Source organism: Ursus americanus, chromosome 29, assembly GCF_024610735.1.
Source record: "Ursus americanus isolate L20-20 chromosome 29, mUrsAme1.1.p, whole genome shotgun sequence".
Classification (NCBI taxonomy): domain Eukaryota; kingdom Metazoa; phylum Chordata; class Mammalia; order Carnivora; family Ursidae; genus Ursus; species Ursus americanus.
Window position 1 is genome coordinate 27,440,762 of NC_142155.1, and position 17,592 is coordinate 27,458,353.

The window sequence follows — 17,592 nt, forward strand, 5'->3', positions numbered from 1 at the left end:
GCACATGTGTGTTAATATAGTGTCCTTTATAATATATTTATAGCAGTCAACATCAATGTGTACACATAGCATAACGTATAAACATGAATCACTGTGTTGTACACCTGAAACCATGTTAATACTGTGTGTCAATTATATTCAAATAGAAAAATTAACAAAACAAAATACCCCAAAAGTACCACCATTTACTGACTGCAGACAAAATATCTTAGAGGACATAAATAGCCTTGTAAACTCAAACCTATAATGTGATAGTAAATTTAACATAAACAATGACAAGTAGTGAAAATTTAGGCGAGAGAAAATTATATGGTTTTGGGCTTAAAAGTTTTTGATCGGTGGGTTATACTGCTTCTTACCACCTATCACACACTGGGTATTTGGAAAATGGGTGCTAGTGGTTATTATTAGCAGTGCCAGGGAAGGAAGAATTTTTCGGCTCCAAATGCGAAATTTTTTCTGGTTGAGAAAACTGGGGGCATCAGGGACAAAGAATAAAGGACAGCATTCATTGTCCTACTTTCATTTCTTTGAAATTAGAAATATTGTCTCTTCTATTAATTAAACAAATTCTTTCAACAGGATTATGAATTTCTGTTTGAAGTCGGAGTTTCCAATGTATTTGGTCCTGGGACTCGAATTCCAAAGGCTGCCGTTCAAGTGCTTGATGATATTGAGAAGTGCTTGGAAAAGAAGCAGCAATCTATGTAACATTCTGTTTTTGTGTTAGCTTTTTTCTAAAATAGTCTTTCGATGACAATCAGAGAGTAAAACCATGTCTTCAGTTTAATTCAGTACTTGATATGTGTTTTCCTGAAAGCTTTACATTAAAATACCTGACTTATAAGAATTTTGTGATGCTCTAATTATATATGTACAGTTTCACTTTAAGAATTAAAAAAAGTATATACCCTTAAAAACTTTCCATGTTTAATACTTCATCAGAAACTCTAGACAAAGGTATTATTTTAAAAAGTCATGATATTTATTTGAAGTATTTCTTAAAAACTATTTCTACTTTAAAAATTAAACTTTACCTTAAAAAAAGGTCTGTCTAGTCCCAATTCTTCAATTTAGCATTATGTGACTTGAACACCAGAAAACAAAATCCATATATGAACAAAATAATTACACCTATCTTGCAAAAAATAAGGAAGAGTATTTATGTAGAAAAGTATATTATGGTTGTGATCTTCAACCAAGTTCTACTGGAGTCACTTCAGTAAGAATATTAAATCAGACCTAAAGGTTGGAACAAGGAGGAAATGGCAGAATGTTTTTTCAAATCTGACTTTACTTTCTTCCTAGGCATGAACATGTGACCTTCTTACTGCTGGGCTTGGCTCAAGACCCAGGAGAGTGGATGTTTATGAATATTCCCTAAAATGAAAGTGCTTAGGTTGTTAATACGGCTTTCTCCAGAATGATGATGTAAGCTGGAGTGTAGAAGGGCTATGATACCTGGAAAAGCTAGTGGTATAACTCAGTCCAAGTCTGAAGATCTGAGAATCAAGACAGCCGGTAGTGTAAATCACAGCCTAAGGGCCGGGAAAAGATGATATGATATGTCCCAGATCAATTAGTGAGTCAGGAAATAAAAGGAATTCCTCTTTCCTCTGCCTTTTGTTCCATTCAGACCCTCCACAGATTGGATGATGCTCACAGACACTGGAGTGGGCTATCTACTTTACTAAATCCACTGATTCAGATGCTAATCTCCTCCGGAAGCACCCTAACAGACACACCCAGAAATAATACGTAATCAGGGCAACCCGTGGCCAGTCAAGTTGATTACCTATTCTAGGTACCTATTACTTAAAATTATCACAGAGTCCTGTACCTTGCTGGGGGGAACATACAATGCTGCTGCCATTGGGAAAAATGGTATGATTCCTCAAAAAAATTGAACAGTTACCAAATGGCCCAGTAATTCCACTCCTAGGTGTATATCCAAAAGAACTGAAAGTGGGGTCTCACATAGATATTTGTGCACCCATGTTCATAGCAGCTTTATTCACAATTGCCAAGATGTAGAAGCAACCCAAGTGTCCTTTGATAGATGAATGGATAAATAAAATGTGGTATATACTTAGAATACTATTCAGCCTTAAAAAAAGAAGGAAATTCTGACACATGCAACAACATAGGTAAAACTTGAAGACAATAGGCTAAGTGAAATCAGCCGGTCACAAAAGGACAAATATATTTCATTTATGTAAGATTCCTAGCATAGTCAAATTCATATAGACAGAAAGTAGAATGGTGGTGGCCATGGCCTGGGGAAAGGGAATGGGAAATTAAAGAATTGAATGATTACAAAGTTTCAGTTGGGGAAGATGAAAAGTTCCAGAGATGGATGGTGGTGATGGTTGTACTGCTAGCAGTATGAATGAATTTAGAGCTGCAGAACTGCACACTTAAAAATGGTGAATAAGGTAAATTTTATGTTACACGTATTTTACCACAATAAAAGTATTTAGGATAGTCCTGATGTGGTATTTTATAAATGCTGTTAATACTGTTATTATATTATTACTGTTGTTGAAAAATAAGTGAATGGTTTACAGAAACTGGGAAGGTAGGCAGGAGCCAGGTTATGTGCAGAGACAAGGGATTTGGACTTCATCCTGAAGATAAAGACAGAATCATAAAAGGGTTTTCACTATGGAAGTAATCCGATAAGATTTGTGTTCAGCACAACTGCTGTGTGGAAGATGCCTTTTAATGGAGCAAGACTGGCGATGAGAGAAGGCTTAGAATTATGTATTTGAGGGGGCACCTGGGTGGCTCAGTCGTTAAGCATCTGCCTTCGGCTCAGGGCATGATCCCAGAGTCCTGGGATCGAGCCCCACATCAGGCTCCTCCGATGGGAGCCTGCGTCTTCCTCTCCCACTACCCCTGCCTGTGCCCTGTCTCGCTGGCTGGCTGTCTCTCTCTCTGTCAAATAAAATCTTTAACAAAAAAAAAAAAAAAAGAATTATGTATTTGAGAAATTCTCAGTATCTAAACTTATCTGCTCAGGTGCTGCTCAGACATGTCAAACATAGAGAGGATAAGATCTTATTCTGGGAGATTGAATTGACAGAATCTGTCTTTTTATTTTAAAAAAAAAAAAGGCTCTTGATCCTTGGTATTCACTGTGTGGAATCTGCTATATCCCTTCACCTATTTCGGCTGTTCTTTCGTGAGCCGTTTTTGATGTGCAGTGGTTTTGAGACTGGATATATTGGCATAATGTCAAATCTGGAAAAGGTAAAATTATGGGATTTGTTTTCCAGTGATCCTTCTGTCAATACTAGAGTTTTTCTGGCTTTGGAAGCACACTAGAATGATGTCTTTAAGGGTACTATGAAGACATCAAAATCCTCTCCCTGCAACTTAATGGAAATGTCAGTGTTATATAAATATTATCATAGTATAGGAAGTGGAGGAGAGCTTTGAAGAGGCACCCTTTCTGAACAAGACCTGCTTGAAAGTAGAAGAGTTAAAGCAACAGGATGATTTCTTCCTCTGATGTCCATTTCAGGGTGTGGGGATTCATAAAACGGAGGGGACAGCTGAGGGGTTTGTTAAACAGCTCTAGATCTATCTACCTACAGACAAGGTTATGCCATGGGTCCCCGCCACACTCCACTAGCATCTTTAAACTCCTATCCACTTCATACTACTCAAAAACTTTTCCTTTACAAAAAAAAAAAAAAAAAAAAAAGGAGCTAATAAAACCATTTATGTTAAGACACTGCTAATGTAGAAGATGTTTGTTTTACCAGGTATATTTTTATTTTAAATGAGGGAAAAAAACATCAAACTGATGAATATGTGAATAGGCTTATTGCTATCTGGTAAACACAGTAAAAATGATGCTGATGATGGTAACAACTAATGTTATTCCTACCAATAGGCAAATCCTGACTCCATTTCTGAAGAATTATAAACCATCCTTTAGGTCGTTAGACAAAAACTTGTGCCTAACGTTATGAAAAATTCTCTCAGCATTCAAAAATATTTTCAAAGAAAAATCATTTTGGTTTTCCTGAAAAAACATAATGCTATCGTTTCGTTTCTCTGATCTTCCTTTTGTTTTTTTCTGCTGTACCTGTAGGTGTCTCCCTAAATTCAGGATTACTCTATTTCCTTGAAAAAATATTTGAAATGATGCCCATTTTAGAGACCCATAGGCTCTGTAAACACTGTCAGGAAAAGCACATCTCTTTAATAATTTGCTTAGATGCACCTAATGTCATCCTTTGTGATTGTGATTTGTGGTCAATACAACTACATGTTGGTAATTGTTCATGAACTGTGCTGTATTTGTGCTAAAATGATTTCATTAGCGGTGAAGCTAGAATATGACCTTGAATATGAGATTATTATTGAATTCTATTTAGTAAATTCGTCTCTAATTCACATTAACTCATTTTAAGTTACGAATTCTTCATGGCCTATTTCCTCCCTCTGCATTCAAACCTCTTGTTATACTGACCTCGTCTTACCACTTAACATGAGATCAGGGCATGATATTAAGAGTATTTACATACAACACAAAACACAAATTTCCCTGAAACCCCTTAAAAAAGAGCAATGCAGAATTTAATAACTTCTTTCAGGATTGTTCTTTTAATACCCTTTTGGTTCTGAGATCATGGTCAAAATAGAATTAAGATAAATGTCATGAGTTTATGTAATATGTACTTTCATTGGTTGGTTACCATTTGTTAAATTCTAATATTGCTTTGGAAAATAAAAACATACTAGGTTTCATTATGTCTTAGCAGAGCTGCACATGGTCAGTAAGCATTACATATGTCTATAGCAAAAAGACATTTTTGCTGTTTAATTCTTTCTGTGAATGAAAAGCTTAGCCTAGAACTTGCTTGGTGGGGGTTGGGGCGGTAGAAGAATAGAGTAACAGTGATGACATTCTCAGGTTTTCTGCATTGTTTTTACTTGACTTCAAAAGTCTGTCCTATCATCTCCTTTAGTTTTGTCATTGTATTAGACCATATATGGTCATCAGAGCAATTTAGTGACAATTTTCTCTCAGAACAAATGGTTATCTAGACAGTAAGTTTAAAAGGACACTAGGCAGATGACCCCCTTTGCCTCTAACATGTTCTTCGGTTTAAGGCACCCAAGGCTTCTAAAAATATTTTTTAAACTTACAAATTCATCTAGTAAAAAATTAATTAATATATATTAATTATATAATATAATAATATATAATGATATATTATTATTAATAATAATATATTATTATATAATATATAATAACAATAAACTAAAATCAAACGTTTAAATTTGATTCTAAAAACATTGAGAGGCCATTGCTAATTGTGCACAGCTTGCGCGCACTGCCGAACTCCAGGGGGAGCCATTTACTTTGTAGTCTCACGCGGTCGTAGTCCTGCAAGGATTTTGCTGCGATTTTCCGTTTTAGAAGACGGATGATGATAGAGCCCACATCAAATGTTTGTTTTAAGGATTAAATGAGATAATGCATGAAACCTGCTTTCAACTATGCTGCAAAGACCAATAAATGTTTTCTATAGTAATTATTATTGTTACATTTTATGCTAGCGTCACTTTTAGCCTTTGGAAATAAAAATAATACATGCATTTGACATGCTTCTTATTCTCAAGGGGCTGGTAGCCAGTGCGCAGCAGATGAGCTCCTAAGGAGATTGTGACTGTGTGTTGTAAAGGAGGTCTCCACGTAGTGCTGTGAGGACACAAAAGGAGTTGCCAACTTTCTCCAGTGGGGGAAATGAAAGCTTCAAAGAGGAGACAACACCCCGGAGCCTAAAACAATGAGAGACGTTAAGTGGGCAGAAGTGTGAGTATGTAACAGGTAGGTGGGAACAGAGCTCATTCAGGGAAATGGGGACAGTGCGGCTGAAGCATGAATTCATGATAAGGTTGAAAATAGGATATGGATTTTATCATTTATTCACATCTTACCATGAAATCTTTTTAAAACATTGATTTCCTCCAGGTAGCTCACTGATTTCAGTAGAGGATAAATTTGTATAGTATTGAAGCAGCCACACAATTTTATATATATATGTATTTTTATCTGAGCTATAGGAATTTTTTTCTCACACATCCTTTTTTATAACTAAGGTCTTTGTGATAGATAATAGCTTTTTCAAATGCCAATGAGATAGGAGGCGAGGAAACATTTTGCATTTCCCTTTTTGCCTAGGATTGGCCAAGGCAGCTCTGATTAGGGAGATATTTCTTGCTTTGGAATCCTTAATGATTTCTCAGTAAAAATGCAGCTTAGCCCACAATAGTTTCAGTCCATTTTGTAAACTTCACACTCAAAACCAGGGTCACTGTAGTAAATACGTGTCACAAAGGAATCCGGCCTCACTGGCAAATCATTCCATAGCTTGGGGGAGAAAGCAAAACTTTCAGATATATGCTGTATTCTGTAAGTATGTTGGCGGCACCATTTAAATAAAATCGTTCAGAGAGATGGTGTCTGCAATAGGGCCAAAAAAAGAACACCAGCTGTGTTCCCTGCCTTTTCAGGTGAAAGGAATTAATCACTCTTAGTTTGGCTTGCCCAAACAGAAAGACAGTTCTTCCCCCCACACCCCAGGCTTTTTGACTAGAATATTTATTTTGGTATTTTGGTTACGAGGTAAAGAACCAGGAATAGAAAATAATTATGTGTGTGTGTGTGTGTGTGGATTCCAAGTATCCTTTTTGCCCTCCAAAATGCTTATTATAGAAGATATTTGAGATAATTCTAGACTTACATTTGCTAAGAACTCAGCTGAAGGTTCTTTAGCGAATCTGTGAGCATGAATCATTCTTCACTGGAGTAAAAATTTTTCAGTGAGAATATTTTTCCTGAGGATGTGGCTAATTTGGATTACCATGATTTACTTGATAAAAGATGGCATTTACCCATTCAAAATTTCTGTGTTCAAAGTTGCTATCCATGTGGACAATAAATTTGTAGAGCAAGAGAAGAAATAACGACTATGATTCCAGAGATGTTGCCCCAAAATACACTTTCCTGCATGCTTGTGCTAGAAATTCCTGGAACAGTAGACTGCATCTTTAATTCCACTTAGGACTGAGAGTAAACTGCAGATAACTCTGGGAGTCGTATGGACAATGCATATCAGATCTTTTTACATATGTGAATTTTGATCTGGAAGAGATTATAAAGGAGCTAAAGGAGAAAGAAGGGTATTTGTGTGAGTAAGAGAATGGGGAGGGGCAGAGAAAAAGGGCAGATTGAGGCATATTCTTGCATTGGATTTTCCTGCACAATGGGAAATTGGCAGCCAAGGTATATTGTTAGTCACCTGTGCACAGCTTATGCTCTCATCTACGCTACTACCCCACCTTTATTCCCAATGAAAATGTGGCTTTATTGAGGCCAAATTTAGCTGAAGAACCAGGAGAGTCCAACACATGGATGATAGAACACTTTCTGAAGAGAATGTTAGTAGGTACTCCACACTCCATAGGGAACCAAGAGTGGAAAGAAAATCGTGTGCTAAGGAGTGCTTACCCATTCCCTATATGGCTACACTGGATACATTTCCTCCTCAAGTTCGTTATTTTCATTAAATAATTTGAGTATTTTTAACATGCATATGTGTGTATTTGTGTGTGTGTCCATGTGTGTGTGCATGCACAGGGCTAAAAGAAAAAATTTTCACTTCTTGTGTCTGCTGAAGGTCCACTACATGGTGGTGAAGAAATGCAGGTGTTGTGAAACTAACCTAATTGTGGGTATTGATGGGTATAGTGTTTTCTGTTTCTAAGCTGATTCCAATATGAATATACATTTTCCTTTTTTGCTTTCTGTCCTCAATCAAGCTTCCTCTGCAGGCTTTTATGTTTGTGTTGCCAGGAGGCAGTAGCCCAGCTCAACCTCAGTGAATTGTATGGAGGTGTGGAACAAGCATGGACGTGGGCATTAGACTGACCTAGGTTCTAGTTCAGCTGCTTCTACCTGTTGGATTCTGGGAAAGTTATCTACTTGTCCTAATGAGTCTCAGTTTTCTTAATACTTAATACTCTTCTTGAGTGTTTTTTCTATATGAATGTGTGTCTCAGACAGCGTAAACAATGAGGAATGTTAGTATTATTTCCCTTAGAGAGAGAGAAAACAAATGTGTGGGTTATCCAATAAGACAGTGGACAAATTTTTCCCTCAGTTAAGACTGGAACCAAAAAAAAATCAGATTTTTTATTTTACTTTAACTACTACAGATATCAGAGGACACTAGTACGTAAGGTGTGATATTTAGTCTGTTTCCAAGGTGCGGATTTGTGATGTATAGAAATCTACAGCAGCACATTCAAAGTAAGTTCTGTAAATGGATTTGATTTGAGTCACCTTGTCAGTTTAGAAACAATATCATAAATATAAATGACAAAGTCCCAAGGAAAGGCAACAGACATGCCACTTTGCTGGCTTTCACAAAACCTAATTTTCCATGCAATCTCTAGTGCATTAAAAAAATGAAATGTAACATCAGTGTTGAAGGCTATCTCCAGATGGCCTTTTATTAGCTACGGAGGAAGCTGCTTCTATTCTCCATCAACTGTGCACATTGCAGCAACAGTTTTCACCTTCATATGCAATAAGCTATCACTGTTGCATGAGACACTAAATGACACAATGGAGGACTGGTCCCTGAAATATATTTTGAAATGCCATGTGCGTGGCATAGTTCATATGACCACAAATCTGGATTTGCTCTATTTACTTGAAGGTCAGGTAGTGTTGGTTTGCAATCTCAGGAACTTCCCGGATGCAATATGAAATTGGCCCCTCTAGTTGGAGGGCAGGGAGAGACTGAAGAAGAGGCAGACCACGGCAGATTGCTAGGTGGTAGTTTTAATAAGCAAGGGAACTTACTTATGAGGCTTGTGGCTGCAAGATGAGTGGATCTCCACACCTGCCTGCCAGAATCTTAAAACATTATGTAGAGGTCTTAACTGGGTTCAGTCATGAATTTAGTCCAGATGATCTCAACAAGATCTTAATTTCAAGGCTATGTCCTTGAAATGGCTCTGGCCATGGGAAAGGCAGGCAAATGTCCATTTCAAGGACAGGGGAGGGGTGAGGAGCCTCAGATTGCCCAGGTCCAGCTCTCAAGTCAATTGGCAGTCACGTCCTCTCCATGACCTCACCCAACAGACAATGTCAGTGCATGCCTTTTTGTTCACTTGTGTGTGTGGTTTTTTAAAAATTATTTCTGCTTTTGACCTCTCTTATGAGAGTTCCATTGAATGGGATGTATCTCATAAGAATTTTAAATTGGAAAAAAAATTTTTTGAGACTTTATTCAACTAAGCACATCCCAACTGTTTAAAACTAGAAGTTCCTTTGTAACAGCAGGTCAAGTTAATTTTGTTAAGAATACCTTGAGTACGGGTAAGGGAAATTCCTAGTTCCCTTTACATTAGCTTATAGAAAATCTTTCTGTACTTTCCATGAACTTCTCTGCCATTTCCCAGTGCCTTTCTACATTTCTAGTTGTATGACTTTTATAAGGGTCTGCTTAGAGCAAATTCATTCAGAGTTTCCTAGTGGTACAGATTTAAGGAAAAAAAAACTGGAAAGATAAAGAAGAGTTAGGGCTTAATACATATATTTTAGGTAAATTTTTGGATAGAAATTAAGTCCTGACAGTGTTGATAAATAGGAGGAATTAAAGATCATCAAGAACAACGTACCTAATGAAATGGAGGCCAAGGACTCTTCTGCGCGGCTCATTCAGTCAGAAGGGACCTACATGAGACCATGGGATGTGGCTTTCTCAACTCATACTCTTCGGGGATTGAGAATATGGCATAGTTTCCCATATCTATGCTGATTGGTTGGTGTTCACATCAAATGATCTGAAAAAATAGTTCTGTGGTAAGAGAATAAACTCTCATTAACAATGAACATCTGGCGTGGAGGGAGAAGACAGCTGAATAAAGAAGATGAAGCCCTCAACCAGAAAGAACAGACGTGGAGGACCCCGGGAGGAAGAGCTGGAGCCGAGGTAGAACAAACGGCGCTGGTCCTGCTGGCCACTTGACATTGGATGATCACAATCACTCCAAGAAGGATGTGGTGGGTGCTTAAATGGCTTTCCAGTCGAGCGGTGGAGTCAAGCATTGAAACTAGTGGCAACACCAAAGTTTGCTCCATTTCCGCAGACTGTTGCTTTGTTCTCCGTGTCCCTCCCATCCTCCTTGTCCTCCCTGCAGAACCATTCAGGACTCAGCCAGGCTATTTCAGCAGGAGCCAGAGACTCTGCCCTCTTGGCTATTTTTGCTGTATTGATTCAATAGAGATTTGCCTCTCATTTTTCCCAAGTATATAGAGACTGCCCTCCCTCACCTACTGTGTTCTCTTGTTCCCTGGTCTAGATGACCCTTGTACCAAAAGCCTCTCATCCAAAACTAAAAATTATTGTTTATTTAGAGGCAAAAAAAAAAAAAGCATTTGTCACTGATTTGATTGCCAAAATGGAATTGACTCTTCTTGTCCATCAGGAATTAGGGGAAGGTGGGTGTTTGTTAGCAACTTTGGGAGTTTCTGGGGGTATCGTGGGGTATCCCAGGCTTATCTTATCCTGAGCAAGACTAGTAGATTCCTACTATCTGCCATCAAAATCTTAAGTTTATACAGAATCCTTAATGGGATTCTGTCACATACACAGTCCAGATGGTGTCAGTAACACATGACTTTCTCAAGGCGTTGTCCTTGAAGTGATTCCTAGTATGGGAATAGTGGGTGAAATGTACATTCCAAGGACAAGAGAGTGGGGAAGGAGCCTCTGATTGCCCAGGCCCATTTTATGGATCAACTGGTGGTCATGCCTTCTCAATGACCCCCCCCCCCAACAGGAGTATAGTCCAGGCGATATAAGGAATTGACTAAAACACAGTGAAGAAGGCTCGCGATACTCTGAGTATCCTTAGAAGAAAAGAAAGTCTGCTTGTTTACTCAGGGAGCTGTGGATTGGTACCACATCACATGGGGGAACAGAGCTGAAATGAATAAGCACAGCTCCCTTGAATTCAACTTTACCAAGGTATGTGACATTTACTCATAGTTGATCATTTCCCTTTTCCTAAAGGATGAGAAAACTGACACTTAGAAAGGTAAAGTAACTTCCTGAAAGTTTCACATCCCAGTTGGGGTGAAATAATGATTAGCCCCTCAGCCATCTGAGACCCTCAGCTGGCAATGCAGCACAGGACAAATTGTTGCTGGTCTTTGCTTGGCAATGGGGCAGGAACTCATTCTTCTCTTCATCCTAGGAAATTCTCCCTTGTTCCCTTTTCATCTTCTCCCTTATCTTCCAGTTCAGGCTCTCCCATCTGAGTTCAGACAAGCCAGACTCCCAGATGTGGCCCTTCTGGGTCAGTCTTGCTATGCCTCCACTTACATACAGACACAGAACCTTTCTCAAGTCACACAGGAGACAGATGATGATAGAAACAATAGGGAAGTGCATAGAGAAAATGTGAAAATTCTACTTCATTCCAGTCTCTAGATGCGCTCACTATAAAATATTGTATGTGTATCACTTATATATGTTTTTATATTTTATAAGTGGGACAATTCTATATTATGGTTTTATGAATTGCTTTTTAAAAAATGTACTATATCTTCTGTCAGGGTATGTGGCTCTACCCCATTCTTGTTCATTGTCCATGGCATTTCAGAACTACAGTTACGGAACAGCTCTTCAATGGATGAGCTTTTGGATTGTTTCAATAGGAGCACCGATTTTAATGTTTATTTGAAATTGAGTTCCGGGATTGGAATTGTTGGTTCAATGCTTTTCAGCATTAATATTCATTCTTCTACTAAATAATAGAAGCTTCCTCTCAGTGCTTTAAATTTGAAAGGAAAAGCTGTAATAGTATGCCAGCGTGGTTGTTCATCTTGGTCATGGGGGGTGGTGGTGGTGAGATGGTCTTGCCTCAGGTGAGCTGTGGTCAGGTCATCTCCTGGGAGCTTTCTTTCAGATGGCTTTATCTGTGCCCACCTTTCCTGAGATAGGTAGGGTCTTTACTACCCAGACCTTGGAAGTACAAGATATTTCACTTACGGAGGCCTGAAAAACCAGAAAACCAGTACAAGACAAACATGATTATTCTTGAGTTGGGAGCAAAAAGGAATTGCTTCGGAAACACGCTTTGGTCCAGTATTTGTCTTTTGGAGTTCTGCAACTTTTATTCTCTGCCTTACGGAAAGAATCGGTAAAACAACAAGACTGACAAAAACAAGGGAGTATAGCATTCCTGATATTGGGTCCAGAACTTCCCAAAACATCAAGATGATTTACTCATGATATTTTGAGCTCGTGCTGGAGATTTTATTTCATAAGGGAGATCCAAACTCTAAAGTCAGAGGCATTATTCAGAGACTAAATGCAAGGGGAGAGACTCACTATCTAAGTGGATTGACAGAATCCTGGAGGGCAGCATTGACTGCAGTCCAGGGAAGTCCAACTCCTCAGCATCCCCGGGACCTCAGAGTTAGGTATAGTTAAATGCCCCACTCCTGTTTGGCTGTCTCTTTTGTATACTCTGTTCCATGGAACTGCCTTCCTAAGCCGGAGGACTTGACTGTATGTCTGGGTCACTTAATTTCAAGAACATAAACTGATGCTTATGGTGGCACACACCAGATGCCATTCCCCAACCTCTCTACCTGTTCTCTTAGGCTCCTTTTCCTATTCTTTCACATGCTCTAGTTCCTGTTACCATGTCTGTGCTAGTAAGTGTTGCCTTTACCTACAATACATGTTCTCCTGATCTCTGTCGTTTCTTCAATGTTACACAAAGATGTTGCTTCCTCTCTAAAACATGCCTATATTCTTCCATCATTCCTCATGTACTCATGGAATACTGAGCGGGAATATTGAGCCGGAATATGCTATTGGAGCATTTACTAATTGGTATTGTATCAGACTCCGCTCTTACAGTGTAGGGACTAAGTTTAATTCACATTGATTTTCTCCATAGTCTAAAATTTGCACAGAGAGGAGATGCCCAGTAAATACTGTGGAATGAAACATCTTGGCTGATCTTGCATTGGTGGGCCCTGTCTTAGAATTTACTGATTTATTAGGTGCTAATTTTTCTTGTTTGCTAATTTCCTTTTCTCCCAGACCATGAGCTAATCTTTGGCAGTGATCTGACTCTGTAGCGCCTGGTTTCCCTGGCTCAGTCTCTAGTTTTGACGTCTCCATTCCAGTTGGAATTGATGGCCATGATTTCTAAGTTTGCATACTACCACATTTACAAAGTTGAAGGAGGCTTAATTTGTGTTATATGACTAGTCTTTTTCCATACTGAGAATTCACTTTCTTCATTAAAAATATGGAAAGAGTAATTTAATTTACTTGGCTAGGTAATGTGAAGATAAGTGAGGTAATTTATTTGAAAGTGCTTAGTGAATGGTCAATCAGCATAAAAATGATGTTATTAGTAGCAGTCAATCGTAAGCTCTTTGAGAGTAAAATTATCTTATACGGCTGTATGGTGGATTGCACTGACTGCTCATCCAGCAGCTTTCTACACCCTACAAGCTCCTTTGTGTTTCCTTGCCAGCAGAATCCTCATACTGCTATAGAGACTGAAAATGCCTAAATATTCTCTCTCTCTGCTGCATCTCTGACAGCTAGGACTTGGGCAGTGGACACAATTCCAGCCAATGAGATCTGAATGGAAATCAGCTCTGTGATTTCTGGGAAATATTTAGCTCCCTGATTTAAAAAAAATAAATTAAAAAAGCATGAAAATAAAATCCCATTTTCTGCTTTGCCTTGCTGTGGTTTCTGGAAGCTATGATGGCTCTCTTGCCATAGCAAGGAGAAAAGACAAAAAATGAGAGCCAGGAATCTAAGTGTGGCAGAGTGGAAAGTGGTCAGGTGAACGATTCTATCGTTGAGCAACTACACAGATCTGAGTCCTACGCTGTCTTACCTCCAAGACTTCTGCAGGGGGTAGATAATTCTTACACTTATCAGCTAAACCAGTTTTAGCTGCATATTCTGTTCCTTACTCCCAGTACATTCTAGCTAATATATACTTCTGTTGAAGCCTTCATACTGACAAGACCAAGTTCAGGTTCTTAAATGCTCCCTGTCTGATTATATTTATCTGCATTGCATGTTTTTGTGAAATAAGCTGCTTAATGAACTGAAGTTCTTAGACTCCTTGCAAAGACAAAGAAATTGCACCCCAGGAAAACAAAGACAGATTGTTCAGATTATCTGACCACGTTATTAGCAGGACTCCGCAAGCCCAAGGCCTGAAATGAAGGAGACCTAAATTGAAAGCAGATGTGCTGTAGGCAAGATACAAAGATTCACTGAAAATGAAAACTGTGATCAAGAACAATGTTACCAATTGCGGCTTTGCAGACTAGCAATGTGAAGCTTCAGGGCCTTTTGCTCAAAGAGCCCCCACTCTTGCTTCATTGTGGTAATTGCCTCGTTCTTCTCTACTTCTCTCTTTCCCTCTTGTTCATTCCTGGGGCCAACGTATCAAACTTACATAATTTCACGAGCTATATAATAATTTAACTGAAGAAAGACTGACCACAAATATGCTCAGAAACACTCAAAGTTGTGTATATGCTTTCTAAGGACACTGGCCTTAGAAAAATCCAAGGCTATTATTGAAATCCCGTGTCACCTAAAATAATCCATCTAAAATTGTTTATCAGGCTACAACCATAATATAAATGGCATCAAATGCATTTTACCAGTTGGATAACCTTCATTGTTAAAGCTTTGATTTCTAATTCTATCCTAGCCGGCAATTTACTCTCAGCATGAAGAGGAAATATTGCTTGAATGACTGACAAATGCCCTTATCAAGTGATTTTACTGGTCTGGCAAAAGAGCCGTTAGTGGCTACAACAGTTTTATGACCCGTGAAATTGCTTGGTAGTGGAGTGATGGTGCATAAGAACTGACCAAAGCGAAGGTTCTGTTTTTAACCACATCTGGAGACCTCTGGAGCCTCTTTTCAGATATTAGGACAGAGCCCCTTCTGCTGAAATTTCCCTGAAGTGATTGATGGAATTTCAGTGCCCCAAGAACCCAGGCTTCCTTCTCTCATAATTGCTGCCAGATTCAGTTGTTTTATTATCTAACGTAGAGACTCACAATTATTGAATTGAGTCTTCCTATTCAGTTAGGCGGACGGAGGACACAGGTGTAAGCAGAAAGGTGTGAAACCAGGGAACATAGATGAGAGTGAGAAAAGACTCATTGAAGAGTTTAAAGGCGCCCACCACAGAGCAGTCTTCAGTGCCAGGGCTGGGTGATGACAGAACTCTTGAGAGAACTTGAGAGAACTCCCACCGTGGTGAACTTGGATTTGGATATGGGAAGACTGACATCCAAGGGATTTGGGATTATTGGCAGTGAGTCCCCAGTTGTGGTGGCCTCTCAGGCACCCCTGGTCATTTCAGCTCACCTGTGACAATGAAGAGAACAGGTTGACTGCTGCCTTGATAGGAAGTGTGCGAAGGTTGGAAGAATTGCAGTTGCAGTAGCAGAAGTGGCCAGGAGAGGTCAGCGTTCAGGAAGACATGGGAGGACTCGGCTGTTTGGGAAGGCGGCGACAGCCACAAGCAGTTCAGGAGTGGTAGGAATCTTTGACGCAGGCAAGAAAGGTGTAGTTTTCTCTCACGGATTTGAACGTGAGATAATTTTTTTGTAAGTACAGCATGGTAGGACTGCTGTGGGCCCAGTCTTTTCCTTCATGGTCCAAGACTAGTTAAATTTGTTTTCTTTATAATCGACTATTTTCCTGCTACCTCTATTTCTCCTTGACATTTATACTCTTTTCCTTTCTTATCTTTCTGTTATTAACGGCTAGCCCTTTACATAGTATTAATGTATGTCTTCTGGCACACATATACGCACACATACAAGACAAACATGCACAGAAACACGTACTTGCTTGTACATAACACAATTAGATGTGTTTCTGACAGTGTTTATTCTAAAATTTCCAATTAATATCACATTACTTTGTCATGCCATTAAATACTTTTGGAAAACATGACTGTTAACAACTGCTCCCTATTCTATTAACAGGATATAAGTAATTCATGTAACTACTCCATCATCGAGCTTTTCTATCATTTAGTGTGGGCTCTGTCTGACCTCAATAGTGTCCTCCTTACGGAGAGTCAAAGTAACATGCTTTCTGTGCTTTGAGGACACAAGATGGGGGAAGAAACCTAGTATAGTAGAAACTGCCTGGGATCTATGCTTAGCAGATTTGTATTTCCATCCATACTCCACCCCCTCTTAGACAATCATATAACCTATTTTACCTAGTTTTCTCACATGTAAAAACAGGATTAATGATAGATATAGTTTATATGGTTATTACTATTAAGTTGTAAGATTATAAGGTTATTATAGAAATGAACTAAACCTTGGGAAAGCAATGGCACTTCGAAAGTGGTAAAAAGTATATTCTAAGAATTACAAGGACTTTCCCTTTCCTAGGCAAAATCATTAGAAGAGGACAAAAACCAAGCAGCAATTATACTCACACCAGTCAGGGTTCCTGGTCTCTCACACACACACAGAAAGAAACCTGCTCTAACTAAATGGAATTTATTGAAAGGACAGTACATAAATCTCTGACTTTAGGGGGAGGGCTGATGAAATAGACTCAGAAAATGTGACAAAATTTGGAGCCATGTCACAACCAACATTTTATTCTGCAAGTAGGAGCAATGCCTCACTCCATTGCCGCTGGACCCTGGTCTCCAGGACATCAGTCCCTATTGTCACCTACATCCTCATCCTTAGACACTCGACTCTTACTTGACTCTCAACTTCACCTCAGCTGCTCTGAGTAAACACTAATTCTTTCTTTACTTGCTTTTAACAATATTTCTGTAGTTTTTAGAGTGTATGTTTTGTACTTCTTCTGTTAAATGTGCTCTGAAGTATTTCATTTTTATGATGTCTCTTAAATGAATTGTTTCCTTAATTTAATTTTCAGATTGTTTATTGCTAGTATATGGAAACTCACTTGGTTTTTGTGTATTGATCTTGTTTGTACTTTGCAAAGTTGCTGAATGCACTTATTAGTTCATCTGTATTTTTAGTTGATTTCTTAGGAGTTTCTATATGCAAGATCATGTTATTTGGAAATGGAGATTGTTTTATTTGTTCCTTTCTAATCTGGTTCCCCCCCCTTTTCTTTCCTAGCTATCCTGGCTTGAACCCCCAATACAATAGAAGTGGCAAGAGTGGACATATTCATCTTCTTCCTGTTCTTAGGGGGAAAGCATTAAGTCTTTCACCATTAAGTATGATAATAGCTTAGTTTTTCCATAGATGCCATTTGTCAGCTTGAGAAAGTTGCCTACTATTCCTAGTTCGTTGAGTGTTTGTTGTTGTTGTTGTTAATCATAAAAAGGTGCTGGATTTTGTGAGAAGTTAAGTTTGTTTTTGTTTGTTTTGTTTTGTTTTTTCTTCCTCCATCTGTTGAGTTGATCATGTGGCTTTGGTCCTTTATTGATTTTGGTGTATTACATTGATTGATTTTCATGTATCAAACTATTTG

General features: G+C 38.7%; 1 protein-coding gene across 7 annotated transcripts in view; it reads left to right on the forward strand.

Moving 5' to 3' along the window:
- MMUT (methylmalonyl-CoA mutase) overlaps nucleotides 1-17,592 on the forward strand; it is a 50,095-nt gene that overhangs the window by 29,948 nt on the left and 2,555 nt on the right. For 5 of the 7 annotated variants that reach the window (XM_087857037.1, XM_087857040.1, XM_045802014.2 and 2 more), the window contains one exon: nucleotides 583-5,848. In XM_087857037.1, coding sequence (XP_087713163.1) covers nucleotides 583-711 — 129 coding nt within the window. In that variant the 3' untranslated portion in view covers nucleotides 712-5,848. Of the gene's footprint in view, nucleotides 1-582; nucleotides 10,414-17,592 lie in introns of those variants that run through there. The other 2 variants (XM_087857038.1, XM_045801999.2) reach the window with 2 other exon arrangements.